We start from the raw sequence: 20,425 nt of genomic DNA, 5'->3' as shown, positions 1-20,425 counted from the left end.
CTAGTCTAGTCCCTGGTTTTTCACATTCAATAGATAATTATTTCCCTGTAGCTTTCTTGTTTTTGGATATTTGGATTTTTTTATACTCAGTTGAATTTTGTTTGTCTTATTTTGTCACAATAAATGATCTGAACTGCTTCCGTTCTGCCGTTTTTGTTAGTCTGCATAAGTGGGTTCTCTTCCTTGTGTTTTTTTGACCTGCCACAACATCATTACAGGTAGTGGTGGTCACCACAATATTTCACACCACCAGTCCTCAGTTTCCTGTTAGGTAGAGTCAAATACGTAAATAAGGTGTTACTCTGAACACATTTCAGAATAATCACTTCCTATTTCAAAGGCACACTCTGCTGACTTTGATGCCTATAGGCACCACAGGACCGACCTGTGCCTTTAGTACAGCTGAACATCATGGATCAACTGTTGAATATCTACGCTAATGTAGAGAGACCCCCAGGAACTGCCAGCACAAGGAAAAGAGAGATGCAAAGTTCCGAAAATATTTATGAAAATGTGTTGATCCACACTCTGGAGCCAAACAGAACTGGGCCTGCACTCTCAGGTACAGTAATAAACACATGCAGACAATATTAAATGCAGACACACTACTTTTTTTTTTCTTTTCCTTTTTTTGTCTTTAGGCAAAATGACTTATGTGAGAAACAGTAATGTGGGAAAGATTGAAACACCCCAAGCATTACACTGGTTTTCAATTTCAGATCACAGATTAGTTCAATGGCTATACTGCGTTGCATTATGAGAAATGACAATACAAATGCTTGCTTGACTTGACTTGATTTGACGCTGACACATTGCATTCACCTTCAGGTGTTAACGATGTAAGGAAGAGTTCCTGCAGAGCTACTGCAGTATGTCTGGGTCTGCTGTGTCTTCTCCTCTTGACTGGACTCATAATTCTGGTTTTCATATGTGAGTACTTTGTAAGCATGCTTATGAGGCCCTAAGAAGATAAATAAAACAGGTTGCCAATCTTTTTTAATTCTTTGTTTATGTGTCAAACAGATACTAAGAGCAAATCTGAGTGGGAAATGGAGACAGCCCTGTTAAACAACAGTTACAACAACCTGATGAAAAAAAGAGACCAGTTAGAGACCAGTTACAACGACCTCATCAGTGAGAAACACAGGTTAGAGAACAGCCTGACAAACCAGAAAGAGCAGTTACAGACCCGTTACAACCAGCTGGCTTTAGAGAAACACCAGCTGCAAGAAAGACTTGATGCTCTGAACAAAGACAAAAAGAATCTTCAGAGGAAGCTTCAAGGTAAGAGAATACAATTTAGATTTAGATTATATAGCCTTTATTGTCTGCCTTGGGAGAAATTTGGGCATTCGAGAGACGCAGTGAATGCCGCAGCACATGTACAACAAAACTACAACTAATATACAGTATCACACCCAGACCAATAAACTCTAAAACATACACAACAAGAACATCGCCATACACCAAAGTACTGCACAAAAGCCACATTCAAAGGTACTGTCCAGATGCTTTGCACAGAGATATTACACAGATGTCATAAATGATGATGGTAACATCTGATTAACTGCTGGAGCATTTAGCAGAGATTAGGCTGAGGAGCACCACACAAACTTGAGCTCTTGATGAAAAAATAATGGATAAGTGAAAACTGGGAATAATTGGTGCTAAATGGATAATGTAACGTCCTCCATGAGCTGAACATTGTGAAGTTTGAAATTCCTGTGCTAAAGAGTGTGAGGTAGTTAGTTGTCAAAAACAATGAATAAGAATCAGAATTCACACCAATAATAAAGAGAGACAGAGGAGAACATATGAGAATGGATGAGCGATTCATCCACTCATCTTTTTTTCTCAACAGCTAAAACTGGTCAACAAGAGGGAGTCAGTGGACGGCTGGAGAAAGATCAAAGAGGACATTCACAGCCAACGACAGATACCATTTATGAACAGAGACAGGGATAACCATTACCATGTGACCAGAATCCCTTTCTTAGCTCCTGTGCTAACAACTAAATCCTCATCTGCTGGGGAAAGTGACAAGACATGGTTAAAATCTTCAGAAATGACAAGCTGGACTAGACATTGAGACTTTTTTGTTGAAAAACAAGAACAGTTGTGCTCAGCATTTGTGACATTAACATTAACAAGGGCTCTGTTTACTTCCTGTCTCCTGGTAAACCATGACTCTGTGACAGTGAGCCAGCATGCACAATACCAAGACACTGAAACTGAAGCAGTTATTTGAATGTCTAACAGATGGCACTGAATCTGTAAAAAATTACTGGCGTTCTTACAGTACAGTGTATTGAGTAATGTGATGTTCTATCAAATTGGTGTGCAGTATTTCCAGAGAGAGTCCAAGCCCACCTACCAATAATAGGGGTCTCTTTCTCAATGAAAATGGTATTCATTCTGTTTTCAATTGTTTTGCATCTTGTACGAACACTACTTTCTCATGGCCAGGTCATAGGCACAATTTGGGGCAGTAAACAGAATTCTAACAATTGTTAGTTGCTTTGGTGTTCATGATACCTATTTTGAAAATCAGTAGAGACTGGAGAAGTGGGATACGCTGCCTGGGAGTGGATTTATTAATTACAGAGTAATGTTTATGTTTATTTTTAAATGTAAAATATTAGGCCATTTGCACTTAAATTGTCCCAAAAGATTCCTATAGTTTATTCTTAGAAAATGTCATTAATATGTTATGTATGATGTTGAAATATTTAGCAGCATGTTTATATGATCTTGCTATAGTCTGTTGCCTTTTTTTGTTTGCTTGTCATACGCCTGTCATTGTTAATGCTATATTCTACCTGTGTGCATTCTGCCTGAGTCATAAAGTTTTTTTGCTTGTTTATTTTTTTTGTTTTTTGTCACTTTAACAGCGTCATTTCCCTTTAGTTTCACACCATCTTGAATTAAAATAGGAATGAAAGAGAGCCCTAGTAGCTCACTTTGTTCAGCATGCACCACATAGCCCTTTGCAGCATGTCACCCCCTCTTTTCCTGTCTCTCTCAAATACTCTCAGCCATCGCAATCAAATTGTCATTGTTTTTATTATTAATGAACCACAAAATTATGCCAAAATTAGAGTAGAGGTTTTATTCAGTATTTATTCACAGATATTTATGATTCATGATGATATACTGTATTTATTATTCCATATGATATATTATACTTATTCAGAGGTGCTTCAATGTAATGAGATGTAAGTCATGCTATTTGAGATAAAGTGCAGTCAGCAATGTGTTACAGTAGTGTGGAAACATTTAACCAGCAGAGGTCAGGCAAGAGGGATAATCCAAATCATGCATCTGTCATGTGAATGTGCTCATTATGGGTGAAATACAACATAATAACAAGCTTTGTGATAGTAGGTGTATTCAATTCCTCCATCAGAGACAATGTCAGAATAAGTGAGGATTTTTACATTTCATAATGTTGGTGCTCTCATACCATCAACTTCTTTCAGATCAGATTGTGAGGTACAAAGCAAGTTTTGGTCACACAGCATGCATCACTGGTGAGCACCATGAAATGTTTGCCTTCACAAGGTGTGAAAATCCTCCACCCTGTAGGTACACAAGGATCTCTACATGTTATAGCTGGAGCAGTGCTCTTAACCCCTATTATGATGAATCTGTTTGAATTAAGGAAGGAAGACCATTTGCTTAAAAATGAGGAAGAATAAGAGTGCCTGCTGTGTGAGCAACAAACAAAAGAGGAAACAGATCGCAGATCATACCAGATGAAGAAGAAACCACCATTAAATGTTTCATCACGCTCCTGCAGGGAACATATGGTCATCCATAAAGATAAATCAGAGATGACTATTCAAATTGGAAACCCTTCTGATGCTTCAGCCAGGAGTGTTACATTGATAAGTTGTACTGGTGAAGATGGTGAAGTGGCTGCTACAGTGCCGGGTGAGACAGAAATTCTGTCAAGTTGTTTTAACCATAAAAGTAATATCAATGGGAATGAAAACATTTATCTTGCATTGAATTGTAAACAATTAGATCATGCAAAGTGTACTACCATTTAAATACAATACAGAGGTTGCAGGCATGCTGTTCTGTGTGTGTGTGTGTGTGTGTGTGTGTGTGTGTGTGTGTGTGTGTGTGTGTGTGTGTGTGTGTGTGTGTGTGTGTGTGTGTGTGTGTGTGTGTGTGTGTGTGTGTGTGTGTGTGTTTTCTGCATACAGGAGGAAAACTGCATACACACGTTGCTATATCCTACAAGCTGTCCTAAACATTTCCCTGCACCTTGCTCTCTGTGAGTTGTGTACCATGGCTCTGTGGTTTGTAGCTGTTTGTGAGAATGATTCATGTTTACCGATATTCAACTTCTAAAACTACCTACAGTATTATAGAGATACCCTATCAGATAACATGTAGTCAGTCATTCATCAGTCATAATCAGTGTTTTTATAGTAATGTATCAAAAGACTGTGACATTGTGACAAAGTGAAAGAAGTTAGTGTAGTGATGAACATATAGAGAATTATCACTTGAACCATTTCTAGCCGCAGAAAGCAGCTGTTGTCAACAACAACAAAAACAACAACAAAAAAAAGCTGACTGTACATTACCCGCTTAGCACCAAATATACAAAGTCAGCAAAAAAATGGTGAACATAGTGGAGGATTGAACAACTACAAAGCCAGATCTTTACCTCAGGAGTTGAAAAAGAGCTAACAGAGAGCGAGTATTGGACATAAATTCAGACAGTGCGGGGATTTCAAGTTTGTTCAGTGAGCCTTTTAATTGCCTGAACTGACTGAAATTGAAATGACTGATATAATGCTGTGGAAGGCGACTAGTGCATGTGGTGGATTATGACACTAAATCTTTTCAAAAAGTAACACCAGACTTTATTTTGGGAGGCTGCGGTTTCTTTTCAAACTGACAGTCAAAGTTTGTTTTTTGATCTTTTTTAACGTGACCCATGTTCCCATACCTCAACCAAATCTTTATTATCCATGAAAACAGAGGTACCATAATGAAGTTGTTTCAGGGCCTGAACTTCAATCATAGCATTGTCACATCAAAAATGGATTTATTTTGAACAGTGATTTGTAAAAGTTTTTCATGTCACCAATAAATGATATTGCACTCACTACTTGTGTTGTACTTGATATGACATTTCTAACTCGAAAAGAGCCAAATAAATAACATAGCATTTGCAAAAAGGAAGAAATTTTCTGAAATCATTTAAGAGTGGAAGTTCATATGTTTTGTGGCTACTTCGGACACTCTTTGTTAGGAAGTGCGTGTAGCAACTAGTATCAGAAACAAAGCAGTCACTGAGAGGCTGAGGGTAGGGTGTTTGCTGATTTTCTGACACGCTGTACAAACAAAATATTCGCTGAGATCCAAAAAATGGCATCAAGGTGTCAACCTGTACCAGCCACTCCACATCCAGCATCGGCCTCCTGAAGCAGACAGACTTTGGTTATAGGCCAGGTAGCTACTCTTCGCTTTGATCCGCACCTGATGCACAAAGCCTCTTCTGTCCAGAAAGGTCTGTAGGACTCGTCCTATGACCCAGGATCCACAAGGTGCAGTGTTGTCCACTTTAAGCACCAGATCTCCAGGAGCAAGGTTACACTTCGCTCCTGACCATTTCTGCCGCCCCTGCAATTGAGGTAAGTACTCTTTAACCCACCTCTTCCAGAACAGGTTTGACATGTACTGAACCTGATTCCATTGCCTGCGAGCGTACAAGTCAGCCTCCTGGAAGACTCCTGGTGGCAAAGATGGTAAAGCCTTCAAAAGCAGCAGGTGATTAGGCATCAATGCTTCAAGGTCATGAGGATCCATTGAAGCTTTTGTAATCGGTCAGCCATTGATAATGGCTTCCACTTTACAGAGAACTGTGTGAAAGCCATCTTCATCCAAACTCTGCACATTCAAGGTGGAGTTGAGGACTTTACGGACTCATCGAATTAACCTCTCCCAAGAACCTCCATGATGGGAGCCAGCTGTGGGGTTAAAAGTCCATTTTATCCATTTCTGAAGGAGGACATCATTAATCTGTGCCTGATTCCACTGCTCAGTTGATGTTTTCAGTTTGCGTTCTGCACCGTTGAAATTTGTCCCATTATCGGAGCGCAATTCCTGTATTTGGCCACGTCTTGATAGAAAGCATCTGAGAGCATTAAGACATCGGTGTCGAGTGAAAGTGCCACTTCAATGTGGATTGCTCTTATAGCCAGGTAGGTAAAAATTACCCCATATCTCTTCACAACACTCTTTCTGCTCCTCATCCGAAAGGTCCAAAATAGTCCACTCCAACCCGAGTAAACAGAGGTTCATCTGGAGTAACCCTTTCAAAAGGTAAGTCTGCCATCTGCTGAGAGATTGGTTGAGCATTCAATCTTTGACAGATCATACACTCTGACAGAACACTCCTTGTGGCTGTACTGGCTCCTATGAGCGTGGTCATTTTTGCAGAAAGAGGTCAGGAGATATTCTGTCTTCAGTTACGGATATATATTAACACACTGATAAAATAGAGAACATGTACATGGATCTCAGTCTTTTGGGAAATCGCAGTCTGCAAGCAGTTAGCTGCAACCACCTGCCAGAATGAGAATGCCTGACTTACAATTACACAGAGTTTTAAAAAGAAATGTGCAGTTATCTGATTGGTCAAAACAGGTGGTGATCATCGTGGTTTAGACTTTAGTGCTCCCTCCTTGGTCCACAGGCTGGTCCCAGCCTCTTGGCACGCGACCCATCCAATCCATAGCGACAGCGCCCTGAAAGAGATGTCATGTAAATTAAAGAGATGTCATGTAAATTATGTAAATCATGTAAATTATGTATTACCTGACACGAGATATGTTAAGTTTCATTTTCTGTGTTTTCTGAGGTTACTAAAGGTCATATTGCGTGTGTGGCTATGTGTGTGCAGCTTATATTTACTGGAGGGTATGTTGGTTGTGTGACCATGTGTATGTAGCTTATAAGGAGATGAGTGTAAAGTATGTAACTCTAACACACAGTTGCTCATCGTCCACTGCATCGCTACTGTCTCCTTTCAGTGGCCCATTCACAGTCCAGCCCAGCATTGTTCTGATTGCATAGGGTCCATTTCCAACACTGCGAATGACTTGCAAGGGTTCTAAGGCATTAGAAGCATTTATCCCAATCAACAGCTCAATCTCTGTGTCAATCTCAGGCAAATGAGCATGCTTTAAATGAGGCCATTTCTGAATATCACTCTGTTTCGGAATGTTTCCCTTGTGAACAGGCATGTATGCTTGTGTGTAAGCCTTGGGCAGCTCACAGAAATGCTCCTCAGTCAAACCAGCCACTTCCAGCTTTGGCACGATGTAGCTGCTTACAACTTTTTCTTGGCCCATCATCCGTAGCAGAATATAGACTATCTTTCCTGCAAGATCAATCTTTTCCATTAAAGCCTCTGTACAGAATACTGCAGTACTTCCTGGGTCCAGAAAAGCATAGGTGGTGACAATCTTACTGTCCTTCTTGGACTTAACTTGCACTAGAACTATGGGAAGTTTGCAGTTGTGATCACCAGCCCCTGTAAGCCCCTTGACATCAGAGAGCTGTCCACTGACACCTCTGACTTCACCTCAGCTTGGTCAGAATCTTTGTCCTTGTCTTTTTGAGGAATGTGAAGTACAGTGGGATGTTTGAGACCACATTTTGCACAGGAAATACATTTTCTGCAAACTTTGCTGATGTGTCCAATACACAAACAGCCAAAACAGACACCATTTTCTCTTAAGAAGCCTATCTTCTCTTTGTGTGCCTTCTTCCCGAACTGTGGACACAAATCCAATGCGTGTCCTCCTCCACAGCAGATGCATGTCCTCCTTGCAAACTCGACCTGCTTCTGTCCTTTAGTTCCAGGCTGAGTTCTGTTTATCACAGGGCCTACAGTGGTGGCGAAGCTGGTTCCTTTAATTTCAGAACGGGCTTGTGGATTAGGCTTGTTGAAACCTCTATTAGTTGTCAGTGATGGAGCGTCCTGTATATTTCCGAACACTGGGTCAGTCAGAATCCGCACTTGTCTCTCAATGAAGTTTGTGATGTCAATGAATGTAGTTCTCTGGCTGTGCCTTTCCTGCATTTCACAGGCTGCAGATCGCCACTTGTCCCAGAATTTGTAGGGCAGTTTTCTTATGATGGTTAGCATGTTAGCCGGCATGTCCAGTTCATGCAGGGATTGCACCTCTTCCATGACGTTACAGCAACCTCTGAGAAAAAGGCTGTAATTTTGAAGACCTTTTACATCCTCATTTTTGATTGATGGCCATGAAAGAGCTCTTTCCATATATGCGGATGCAATCCTCTGCTCATTTCCAAACTGCTCCTTTAATAAAGTTTTTGCCTTAGCATATCCTCTCTCAGGCTCCACAGCTTCTTACCAGTTCTTTGGGGTGTCCCTTTGTGTACTGTTCCAAGTAATACAGTCTGTCGCTCTGATTTGCAGTGTTCTTCTCCACAGTTCTCAAAGGCCTTTGCAAATGCATGATATTTTAATGGATCACCATCAAAAATTGGTATCTCCCTCTTAGGCAAAGATGAAAGACATTGCTGCTCTATTTCATTTTGCTTTCTCATAATGCCAATCATATTGTTTTGATCTTCATTTGGACCAATATTTACATTCGAGGCATTTCCATCTTGCATTTGTGTCTCTTCTTGATTACTGTGATTCACTGCATTTAGCTTGGGTTCATAGGAGGTAAGTGAATGAATGAATGAATGAATGAATGAATGAACTGAGAATGACATTGACATTTGTGGTACAAATTACTTTTCTTTAGCTCTGAGGGTCTGTATTTTCCCTTGTCCTTTTTCCAAATAAGAGTTGGTTCCATCTGAACGCTTTGTTACAGAGGTTTTCCCACTTAGGATGCTGCAAGACTTGAGCACATTCAGTTTAGCCATGTTTGCTGCAATTTCCTCATCCAATTTAAGATGATCCTTCCTTTTACATAGCTGTTCCTCTTCTTCTTCCAGTTCATGTTTGTCTTTTAATAATTTTTGTCTCATCTTTAAAGCTGCCGAGTCAGGCTCTGCTCTAAGACATGCTGAAGAAACACTGGAAGCAACAGACTTTCTTCCTGTAACAGAGTTCTGTGAACTGGATACTCTGCTTCTCACATCTGACACACTGTCATTTGGTTTTACACAGTCTTGCATGTCATCTGTATTAATTATGCAGCCGGTTGCTGAGGTTCTTCAGCTATGTTTTGTTAACGTGGGGGAAAATGAAATGAGGAAGAAATGGACCTGCTTACTGTTGTGCAATGCTCTTGCTTGTCTCAAACATGTATTTATTAAACATTTATTCTGTTTTATATTTATCTGAATTTTTCCATACATGCAACATTTTCTTTTCCCTGAATAAGAAGTGTGTTAGAAATGTGTCAGTGACTGAGCGTTACGGGCTCAGCGCGGGGTTAGTTCATCATGGAGGTGTGGTTTCCCTCCGCCTCCCACCTTCGGCTGTCCGCTCGCTGGATTGGTGCATTGTCGGGGCCATTCACCAATACCCTGGCGCCAATCGAGGACTGGATGTTGAAAGACTCGAGCGGACCAGCAATCGGGGCGGCTGAAGAGCAGCGCGCCAGACGTGTCTTATGTGTGTGGCTGTATTGTTGGTGTGAGAGGCATTTTCGAATTATGAGAAGGACTGGGACAGGACCAGTTTCAACATTGATGTTGATAGTTTACACGGAGGTAGTGAAGACCTTGTTTAGCCACATTAGGAAGAAAGCGTTCTGATTTGTTGTATATGTTAACTTCTAGTTAATCAGAGAGGGTTTTGTTTTTGGATTGTTTCTTAATTAGCTGTAATTTCAGAGAGTCCTCTTTTGGTTTTGATTGTTTTTCGATTTATCAGTTTGTAAATATCACTTTCCTTACCTTTAATAATAATAAATTATTAAATAATAATTTAGAAATAAGTTAATAATAAACAACTTTGCTTTAACCAATTCCAACTGGTCTATGTTGCTTCCCTTTTTCCATCACGAGCTAGGGGTTGTAAAACAGAGAGAGAGAGAGAGAGAGAGAGAGAGAGAGAGAGAGAGAGAGAGAGAGAGAGAGAGGAGGTGGCTCTTGCTGTGATGACATCAGGAATGGGTGAAAGGAAGCCACAATGCAAACAAATACATTGAACAATTTTATTAACTCTAATTACAGCTGTGCAGCATAACCAGCAACCACATCCTCTATGCCTGTGCAATTACAGTAAAAAAAAAAAGAAAATTAGAGTGGCTTCAATATGGTCAACCTATAGTAGACCCATTTTTGTCACTCTAATTCCAAAAAAGTTGGGACATTGTGTAAAACATATGATAATCTACTAAACCTTTTTGACATATACTCAACTGAAAACATTACAAAGAGAATATGTTAATACAGTATTTTCTTTTTTTAAGTGATTAACCTCATTGATTTATGCTTATTCTGAATTTGATGCCAGCACCACATTTCAAACAAGTTGGAACAGGAGCAACTAACTTGGGAAAGTTGTGGAACGCTCCAAAAACACCTGTTTGGAACATGCACAGGTAAATAGGTTCATTGGTAACAGGTGATCGTATCATGACTGGGTATGAAAGGGGCATCCTGGAAAGGCTCAGTCGTTCCCAAGCAAGGATGGAGCGAGGTTCACCACTTTGTGAACACATGATTGTGTAAAGGAGGTTACTCCGTGGGCTCATCAGGAACACTTTGTAAAACTGTCAGTAAACGCAATTTATTTGCAAATGATTGCATTCTGTTGTTTTATACAGCATCCAAACTTTTTTGGAATCAGGGTTGTAGAAAAAAAAAATCTTACAGTTTAAGCTGATATTACTACTTTTGAATAAACTCACATAAACCATGATCATGCCTATTATTCCAGTATTTTTAACATACTGTGAAAAATTGTGAAACTTCAAACCTTTCAACTTCCTCATAATCTCTCTTAGATGTCCATGGTTCCTCTTAAGGGAAGTGTTCATTTAACATAAGTTTTGGTTCCTCCTTTGACATATTTAAGTTTCCACAGTAGTTATTTTAGCCAGTATGTTAAGATTGGAGTCAATTTGGTCAGTTTCGTTTCTATTCTTGTTTCTCAGATCAGTAACTGCTCTAGGTCAGGTTCAATGTAGGGTCTGTGGGGCTTGTGCCACATTACTACCACACTGGTATCATCAAAATGAGAGGGTGAAGGAGGACCTGTTTTCCTCCTCAGGAATGAGAGATAGTGAGGTTGGCTTGGCGTCTCCTTCATCAAGAGAATCCAGAATCAAAGGTCCGAGGCACTTCAGGAGAGCTCAAAAACCTAGCTTGTATAGCAACAAGGTTATTACAGTTTTAGTTGTCAATGGTCATGGTGAAATATCACATTGTAAAAATTCTCATTATGCTACTTTAACATAATCGCAACAATTGTATGAATTGTTTTTAAACTTTCCAGCAGTGTCTTGTACTCTCCATTGTACATTCCATTTTTGTTCAGTGTAAATAGTGCAATCACTGTCTTTTAGCTTTAGCTATAACACCAGTGGCGTAATGGTGCCTGAAGAAGTGGGTATACTCTTATGCCCAATTTAAAAAAAAAAAAAAAAGCCACCCGTCCAGCAAAGGATAAATGTGTTATAACTGTGTTATTAACACTGACATGTAAAACTACTTTTGCATATTTAGTTCATCCAAAAATGTGCCAGTAATAATTGCACATTGTCACTTAACGTCTGCTGCTTGATTTCAGGGAGTAACGGTCATTATGAAATTAACATTACAACAGATCCATGAGCGGGAGTGAGAACTGAGCCATTGTTAGCTGAGCTGCTGGCTAGCACCGATGTAAGTTAAATCAAGTCAACTTTATTGTCAGTGCTGCTGTATGTACAGGACATGCACAGAATTGAAATATAATTTCCCTTAAATCCCTGGTGCAAACAGCAATAAACATGAAATATAAAACAGAAAATATAATAGAAAATATAAAATTAAAAATTTATACATGTTAAAAAAGATTTGGTGTCAGTGTCCAGAATTTGTGGGGGCAGAGGGGAGGGAAGGAAGGTGGAGGAGAGCTGGGACGGAGTTCAGCATTGTGATGGCCTGGCGAATGAAGCTGTCTCTCAGCCTGCTGGTTCTGGCTCGTAGGTACCTCATTCTCCTCCGGGAGGGCAGGAGGCTGAAAAGGCAGTGGGTGGGATGGGTGGAGTCACCCACAATGCTGAGTGCTTTGCGGGCCAGGCGTGTGCTGTAAATGTCCTGGAGGGAGGGGAGGGGGGCACCGTTGATCCTCTCAGCTGCTCTTACTATGCACTGCAAGGTCTTCCGGTAGGGTACAGTGCAGCCGCTGTACCACAGAGTGATGCAGCTGGTCACAATGCTCTCGGTGGTTCCACTGTAGAAGGTGTGCATGATAGGGACTGGTGCCCTGGCTCTTTTCAGTCTGCGGAGGAAGTAGAGGGGCTGCTGAGCTTTCCTGGCCAGTGAGGAGGTGTGCTACTCCAGGAGAGGTCCTCAGTGAGTTGCATGCCCAGGAACGTGGTGATACTCACTCTCTCCACAGCAGCACCAGAGATTGTTGTCTCTGCACCATGCGGCCAGTTGGCTCACCTCATCCCTGTAGTTTGACTCATCGTTGTTATTGATGAGCCCCACCACAGTAGTGTCGTCTGCACATTTGATGGAGAGGTTGGTGCAGTGGCATAGCCAGGATTTTTCAACAGGGTGGACTTTTGCAAAGTAGTGTGGGCCACAATTTTTTACATTTTTTCTTTTTATTCCGATATAGGTAGTAGGCCTACAGCAATTGTCCCAAAATTAAATAACACGTGATTTCATCACAGATCAGACAATTAATGGCAAACAATAATGGGCTACACTGCTAAATAGATTATACTTTATTCATCTCCGGGGGAAATTTAAGGCACGACATACATGCATGCATGTGATTTTAATATCAAACATAAAGACTTCTCAAATAGCTAGTCAAGTCATATAAAGTAGCCTGGGCTAAATATGAGCAAAAACACGTACACCAGACAAACGTGTATATTATCCCAATCCAAAAGGGAACAACTACAGCACTTAAAACACTTTGTTACCTCAAAGAGATTGAAGGAACTTTCCCTAACTGTGAGATTGCGCTCAGGATCCTATTGACTTTTCCAGTAACGGTGGGATCGGGCGACCAAAGCTTTTCAAAGTTGAAACTAATTAAAAACTATTTGCGCACCTCCATGTCACAGGACAGACTGTGTGGGTTTGCTCTGCTATCAGTTGAAAAGGACATTGCATCCAAACTGGATTATAAAGATCTTATTGCTGAGTTTGCAGCCAAGAAGGCAAGGAAAGTGACATGACATGATCAGTTTCTACACAATTTCTGCATGGTGAGTCCGTTTCATTTGTTAGAGTTACAGTGCAGTAAATGTGTTGTGCATAGTTGTAATGAAAATGAATGTATATTATGAATGAAAAGCATCCTAACCTGCTTCTTTAAAATGTCAAGATGCCAAAAATAAAGTGACTGAGCTGACTTGATGTAAAACCACTCATTGCACAGTTGATTTTTCCCCCTTTGAAATAAATAGCACAAAGTCATAACTGAGACTGTGTGTATGATTATGCTGTATTATTCTACTTGATGAAGATGTATTGAAGCAGGATTGTGCATGCAGTAGCACTAGAATAGCTGTGTCTGTGTGACTGTTACTCATGTGCAATTGCTCATCCATGTCAAAGAGCAGGGCCTCGCATTTCAAGTTTGCACAGGGCCCCCCTGCGACGTCCCTGGATGTAGGCACATAGGTGGAGCCTCTGGTTGTCGGCTGAGCGTTGGGATAACACAGCTCCTACTCCTACGACATGAATCATGCCTTGAGGGTCTGGAAGAGCGTCTCTGGCATCAGGGTCCACTGGAAAGTCACTAGATGTGACAGTACACCTGCCTATACCCTGCACACCACCACTGTGTAACACCCTTTAATATCTTACAGGAGCAGTAAAATTTAACAGTTGTAGCTCACCAGTTTCAGCCTGAAACAATGCACACTGCAGCAGGTGTTTGCTAAATTAGCTTAACCAACATCTCACAAAAAAGGTAGGCAATCCATGGACACAGGTCCCTGGATTCTCTCAGTCGCTATTTTTTGTGTTGTTCTCAATCCTGTGTGGTTACATACAAACTCATTCAAGAAGTCATAGAATTAATGGTTAGGGATATGTGTGAGTGACGTTGATGACCCAAGTTACAGGTTTCACCAATAAGCACTTTATATTACAGTATAATCAGAAAAAATTAAACCAGCTGCATGATGTATGAGCCCATAACCCGATGTGTTTGGAACAGGAGGTGCACAAGTTACACTTACAAGATGCACATTTGCCAAACCAAACAGTCTTCATCCTTGAAGCCTCTCCTCTCGGAAAATTGTAACTAACTGCTTGAAAACACTTCTGATCAGGCATAAAACTCACTTTAATGTGGCTTATTGCCCATACAAATGTAAACTTCGCCACCTCTGATGAAGTGCAGCTCACAGCTGCTTCCTTAAGTGTTTTAATGGGGATTATCCTGGAGGATAAAACATAGCAAAGGTGTCTCTAAGTGAGGGGGAGGCAGAGCAGATGTGACAAAGAGCTATGGGTCAGAGGAAAGACGCCAGGCTGCAGGTCAACCTTTTCACAAGTCAAAATAGTTGGTGGGTAGAGGAGCCTATGGAGTGTCAGGAAAGGCTAAAAAATACACATGTAATCCAATCAACCTATAAGAATAACATATGACATTTTACTCTTGATTCAACCTATCTTTTAATGGCTTTTTTCCTGATTTTATTTCTTGAACTATTATGACTTAATTCTCACGATTTTTTTTGTTTGTTTGTTTTTTTGTAGCAGTGGCCCTAATACACCATCTTAAAAATTGTTACAAGGGGAGGTACAATTTCAAAGGGAGAAAAAATAATTCTGACTCAGAATGCTGTTTCTAAAAGAGGTGTGTGCTTGTTCATTAAGTTGCTGACACTGTGCAGATTTAACTTAACATTAACTTCAGAGGACGTATTATATTGTAAGGTAATGATGTGACATATATGGTTGTTTTTTGCGATGCACGTGCAAACTCCCATGATCATGTAATATGTATCACTAATGAGCAACAGGAGTGATGAAGATGCGGAAAATTGGCCTCCCTGGAGGCTGAGGATTTTCCAGCATGAGTTAAGGAAGAAAGACAACTTACTGAAAAATGAGGAAGCTGAAAGTAAGAGTGTGAAAGAGACCGTGTTGCTGCATCAGCAAAGAGAGGCATAAAAGAACAATCAGATCACAGACCAGCTCCATTTAAAGAGGACGCTGTGACCAGCATCTTCATCACTCTCCACTGGCTAAAATATGGAGATGGTTTTCCATGAAGTTGAAGATGAGACCACTAAGGCAAATGAAAGCCCTGATGATGCTTCAGCCAAGGATGATGCATTACAGAATCGCTCTGATGAAGATGGTGAAGTTACTGCTGCAGTGCCTGGTGAGACAGAAATCCTACAGTTTAACAAATTTTAATTCAGTTTTAAAAAGGAACGGAACATGAACAACAATGTTAACATGAATCTTGTTTATGATATTGCAACATTTAAGTCATGCAAGTTATATTTTGGTTTTATTTTGTAATAGTTTTTCTCCTGTGTTTCGGTGGTCTGTGGTTATTCACAATTCACATTCAAACCGAACACAGCACAATATTTATGTTAACTAGGCTGTTGACTACATTCTGTTACATCAAAAGAAATTAAATACACAAGAAATTAAAATGCATAAAATCCTAATTAGGAAACACAACACTGAGTGCATATTGTCATTCTTTGATGAGGTCTATGAAAGACTTGCACCAGCTGAAGACAGGAGGCAAGAGAGGCAGAAGCCAGAGGGTTTTATAATTTCAGAGCACAATGTTGTGTTTCACCATTGTCTTTCAGTCACACAGCCTTTTACAGCCCATCACAGGATGGTGTCTCTTTGCCCCCCTCCTTGCTCTCCATTCTTCAGCCCTGCAGAGGAAGTCTTGTCCTCATGGATATGGAAAGCTTATGACCATCAGCCACACCATCACAATGAATGCTGGATGTCTGGACCTAAGTGTAGAGGATTTCTCGGGTGTGTTAGAAGAGAGGACATATCAGATGTGATATCAGCTGGAATTTGGCCAAATGCAATAACAGTATTGAGTAGCACTGTTCATTTCTCTATCTGTAGCTATCCTACAAGTATGCATAGTGAATATGTAGAGTTTTGTATTGCATTACTGGTATTACTTTGGTTTCATTTTGTGCATTTGGAACTACTCTATGCAAAAATGGCAACAGATATTTTGTCTAATTATCTATTGTCAGTATACTTTCAGTGTTCTGGTACAATTGTTGATTCTGAGATGTCGATCAAGTGTTATGGATGTTAAATAACCTCTTGTGCTGAGCTGCATGTCAGTAACAAGCACTTTCTGAACAGCTTTGAAAAACTGACTGTAGTATAGACAAAAACATGTTAGCAATAGTAAAAATCACGTTGTGGGGACAAAAATCTGTTTACACAGTCACATTGTGGGGACTCACCTGCCTTATGGGGACAAAATTCAGGTCCCCTTAATGTAAATCATTAAATTTTAGGGTGCAGACTGAGAATAGGGTTACGGGTTAGCTAAGGTTAGGTTAGGTACAGGGTTAGGAATAGGCAAATAGTGGTTATGGTTAGGGTTAGGGTAAGGCTCCAAGAAATGAATGTGAGTCTATGTAATGTCCCCACAAGTGATAAAAACACAACATTTCTCTGTGTGTGTGTGTGTGTGTGTGTGTGTGTGTGTGTGTGTGTGTGTGTGTGTGTGTGTGTGTGTGTGTGTGTGTGTGTGCGTGCGTGCGTGCGTGCGTGCGTGCGTGCGTGCGTGCGTGCGTGCGTGCGTGCGTGCGTGCGTGCGTGCGTGCGGGCGGGTGGGTGGGTGGGTGTGTGTGTGTGTGTGGGTGTGTGTGGGTGTGTGTGTGGGTGGGTGGGTGGGTTCTACCCACAGGATCAAAACACAAAACTGTACAGGCTGGTTATTGCAAGCATTGGACTCTTCTGTATCCTACAGGCTACTCTCAACATTTCCTGTGTGACAAACATTGCACATTACTTTCAGGGGCCAAAGATGGAAAAAAGAATTCCTGCAGAGCTGCTGCACTGTGTCTGGGTCTGTTGTGTCTTCTCCTTCTGTTGGGACTCATAACTCTGGTTTCCCAATGTGAGTACTTTGTTAGCACGCTGATACAGCCAAAAGAATAGAAGAAAAGAATAAAACAGGTTGACAGTCTTTCTCTATTTGTTTGTTTATGTGTCAAACACAGATACCAAGGGCAACTCTGAGCGGGAAACGGAGATGGTCCTGTTACAGACCAGTTACAACAACCTGACTAAAGAAAGAGACCAGTTACAGACCAGTTACAACAACCTGATTAAAGCAAAAGACCAGTTTCAGACCAGTTGCATCAACCTGACTAAAGAAACAGACCAGCTGCAAGAAAGATTTGAAACCCTGACCAAAGATAGAAATGATCTTCGCAGAAAGCTTCAAGGTAACTACAAAATGCAATTTTGGTATCAATCCGATACCAAGTAAATACAGGGCTAGTATCTCCCATACCGATACTTTTTACTTGAAATGTCATGATCATTGAATAAATTGTAATGAGAGAGAGAGAGAGAGAGAGAGAGAGAGAGAGAGAGAGAGAGAGAGGTGCTGTGTGCACACTGCACAGACAGACTTGGAGAGAAGCTGCGCATGTATGAACTCTGTGAGGAAATTTGAGTAATTTGCTGGACATATAGACGAGAAACTGCAACAAAAGTATCGATCTCATCACGCTAGTATCGATCCGATACCAGTAGGCACCTTAGTATCCATACTATCGATATTTAGATCCATACGCCCAGCCCTAGGTACAGCTGGGAGCTGAACAGCACTGCTCCCTTAACTTTCTGTGAAGGAGCAGCTTCAAGTTGCACGAAGAGTTGGAACAGTAGGAAAGGGATAGAGTTTGCAAAATATAGGCTGCAATGAAAGGTACTAAAAATAAAGTTTTAGTAGATCAAAAATTGCAGTTTTAATGTGGACATTTTTGTCCTTAATGTGCTATGTTACACAATTTTCTGTGTAACATAGCTCACAACACCCAGCTCTGTACAGACTGGGTGTTGTGAGCTTTGCTCTTCTGTGTATCCTACAATCTGCTCTCAACATTTGTCCATGTCATGCTCTCTGTGAGTCATTTTGATTAATGTTCCTGTTTATTAATTGGGGTGTGGTGTGGTGACCACCATGGTTTCACTCATTACGAGCTATAACCATCACTTGCTCTATGTGCTATTGACGAATGTGTCTATTTAAACATGTCTGTATCAATGTGTCATAGCGGTGAATAATATGATTGACTATCAGCATTTCAATCATGCTCCAGCTTCACAGATAAAAGACCATAAAGTGGAAATGGCTATCTGGCAGACTGAATAACTATGAGAAATAGTTGCTCTGACTGCTCTCTAAATACGTGTCTGTCAAAATATTGTGTTGCCAGTGTGTAGATCACTGAATTAATGGTAACATATAAAGAAAGACAGAAAGAAATTGTTCTCCGCTAATATTCACAGAGAGGATGAGATTCAACGACAATTAGATTAAGTAGAGGAAACAAACACTGTATCATAGATCGATTAACACAACAGACAATGGAAATTGTACTTCAGATGCTGAGGCCAGTTGGAAAAACATGACTAAGGAGAAAGCTGACCTGGAGAGGATGTTGAATACATTTGGTGAGTATGATGAAAAAATCAATTTTTAGATTTAACAATGTCTTTTTGTTGCAGAGCTGAACTATTTTGTTCATTCTTGTTGTGAACGAGATATTGAGGTTCTTTCTGTTTCTCACTGTGCTCAACAAGGATGGACGTATTTCAAAGGTAGTTTCTATCACATTTCTTCCACCAAGAAAAACTGGCAACAGAGTAGAGATGACTGTCTTCAAAAAGGTGCAGACCTGATTATTATCAACAGTAAAGAAGAAGAGGTGAGTGCTGTGTCTGAGCATGCATAGGTGGAGGATACATTTAAATCAGTGTAATTGAAAACTTATATCTCTGTTAGGTTTTTTACATTTTATGTCTCTCCTTTTAAACAAGAATTTTGCCAAACATTTCAAGAAGTGCTTGTGGATTGGTCTGACTGACACAGAAACAGAGGGGAAATGGAAATGGGTGGATGGGACCCCTTTAACTGAAAGGTTCACACATTTTTTAATCCAAATTAGATCACTGCTTTTCACTTCTTTTTTATTTTAATTCTCTGTTGTTGTTGTTGTTGTTGTTGTTGTTGTTGTTTAATTGTTTTTTTCTCTTTTTTTAGCTACTGGGGGTATAGGGAGCCTAACGGTGGAAGAAGTGAAAACTGTGGAGATATACAGTTCTTTAGTGCTGAAAACAGCTGGAATGATGAAGCCTGTTCTTATTCATGCTTCTGGATCTGTGAAAAGAAACTCCCTCCATAACCCTGCATCCAAACCTGTCAGACAAGAGATTTAACTCGTTTTGTAACTTCTTATTCTTATTCATTAAAATCTGTCTGCAAAATCATATCATTTGTTATGTGTTACATGTTGTGTTATAAACCTGATGGCAGGGAGCAAGCACAGGAACGGCACAACGTGCCTGCATGTTCAATAACATCTGAATGGCATCTGAAGTCAGAATTTATGAGACATAAACATAATAGACATACTGTACATTCATTGTGTTTAGGACATATTTTATGTTTTAATTGACCTTAAGAAACGAGATTTACAAAGTGCTTTACAGAGCATAGGGCCCAACAGAGGGCCAGTAAACAGGGTGAACATGCTTAAGTCAAGAGCAGAGAGTGTTTTGTTGTTTATGCCAGAGAAGAGGGAGTTGCAGAGTGTATTATTGTTTCCAGGTTGGTGCATGAGAGCATGGGTTTGATTTTGGAGATGGTGCGTAATTGGAAGAAGCAGGACTGGACAAGTTTATTAATGTGGGGTCAGAAGGTGAGGTCAAATGTAATTCCTAAATTTCTGGCAGTGGGCTGGATGTATGTGGACAGTGGGCCCAGGGCGTTTTCTGTGGGAAAGGTGGAATGTGGGGGAGTGAACAATAAAATTTCTGTTTCTGATTCATTGAGTTGAAGAAAGTTTTGGGCCATCCAACATTTTAAATCGGTGAGACAGTTTTTGTTTTTTTGTTGTTTTTTTTTTATTGGTGAAATTTAGTGACAACAGACAAGGTGACATAAGCAAAGGGACAATGGGGAACAAATAAATTGCACCAAATGAACATAAGGTACAGACGATGGACATACAATACAAACCACAACAGACAACAA

General features: G+C 40.4%; 2 protein-coding genes across 2 annotated transcripts in view; both read left to right on the top strand.

Moving 5' to 3' along the window:
- LOC139337564 (histone H2AX-like) overlaps positions 1 to 20,425 on the top strand; it is a 238,104-nt gene that overhangs the window by 20,122 nt on the left and 197,557 nt on the right. The window lies entirely within an intron of this gene.
- Positions 412 to 19,574, top strand: LOC139349044 (CD209 antigen-like). Its single transcript, XM_070989507.1, has 8 exons — positions 412 to 562; positions 829 to 930; positions 1,024 to 1,241; positions 17,426 to 17,606; positions 18,775 to 18,843; positions 18,973 to 19,097; positions 19,210 to 19,310; positions 19,433 to 19,574. Exons 1-8 carry the CDS (start codon positions 412 to 414, stop codon positions 19,572 to 19,574), a joined length of 1,089 nt encoding a protein of 362 aa, XP_070845608.1.

The sequence above is a fragment of the Chaetodon trifascialis genome, chromosome 2 (assembly GCF_039877785.1).
Source record: "Chaetodon trifascialis isolate fChaTrf1 chromosome 2, fChaTrf1.hap1, whole genome shotgun sequence".
In the NCBI taxonomy this organism is placed as follows: domain Eukaryota; kingdom Metazoa; phylum Chordata; class Actinopteri; order Chaetodontiformes; family Chaetodontidae; genus Chaetodon; species Chaetodon trifascialis.
This window is presented reverse-complemented; position numbering and strand designations above follow the sequence as displayed.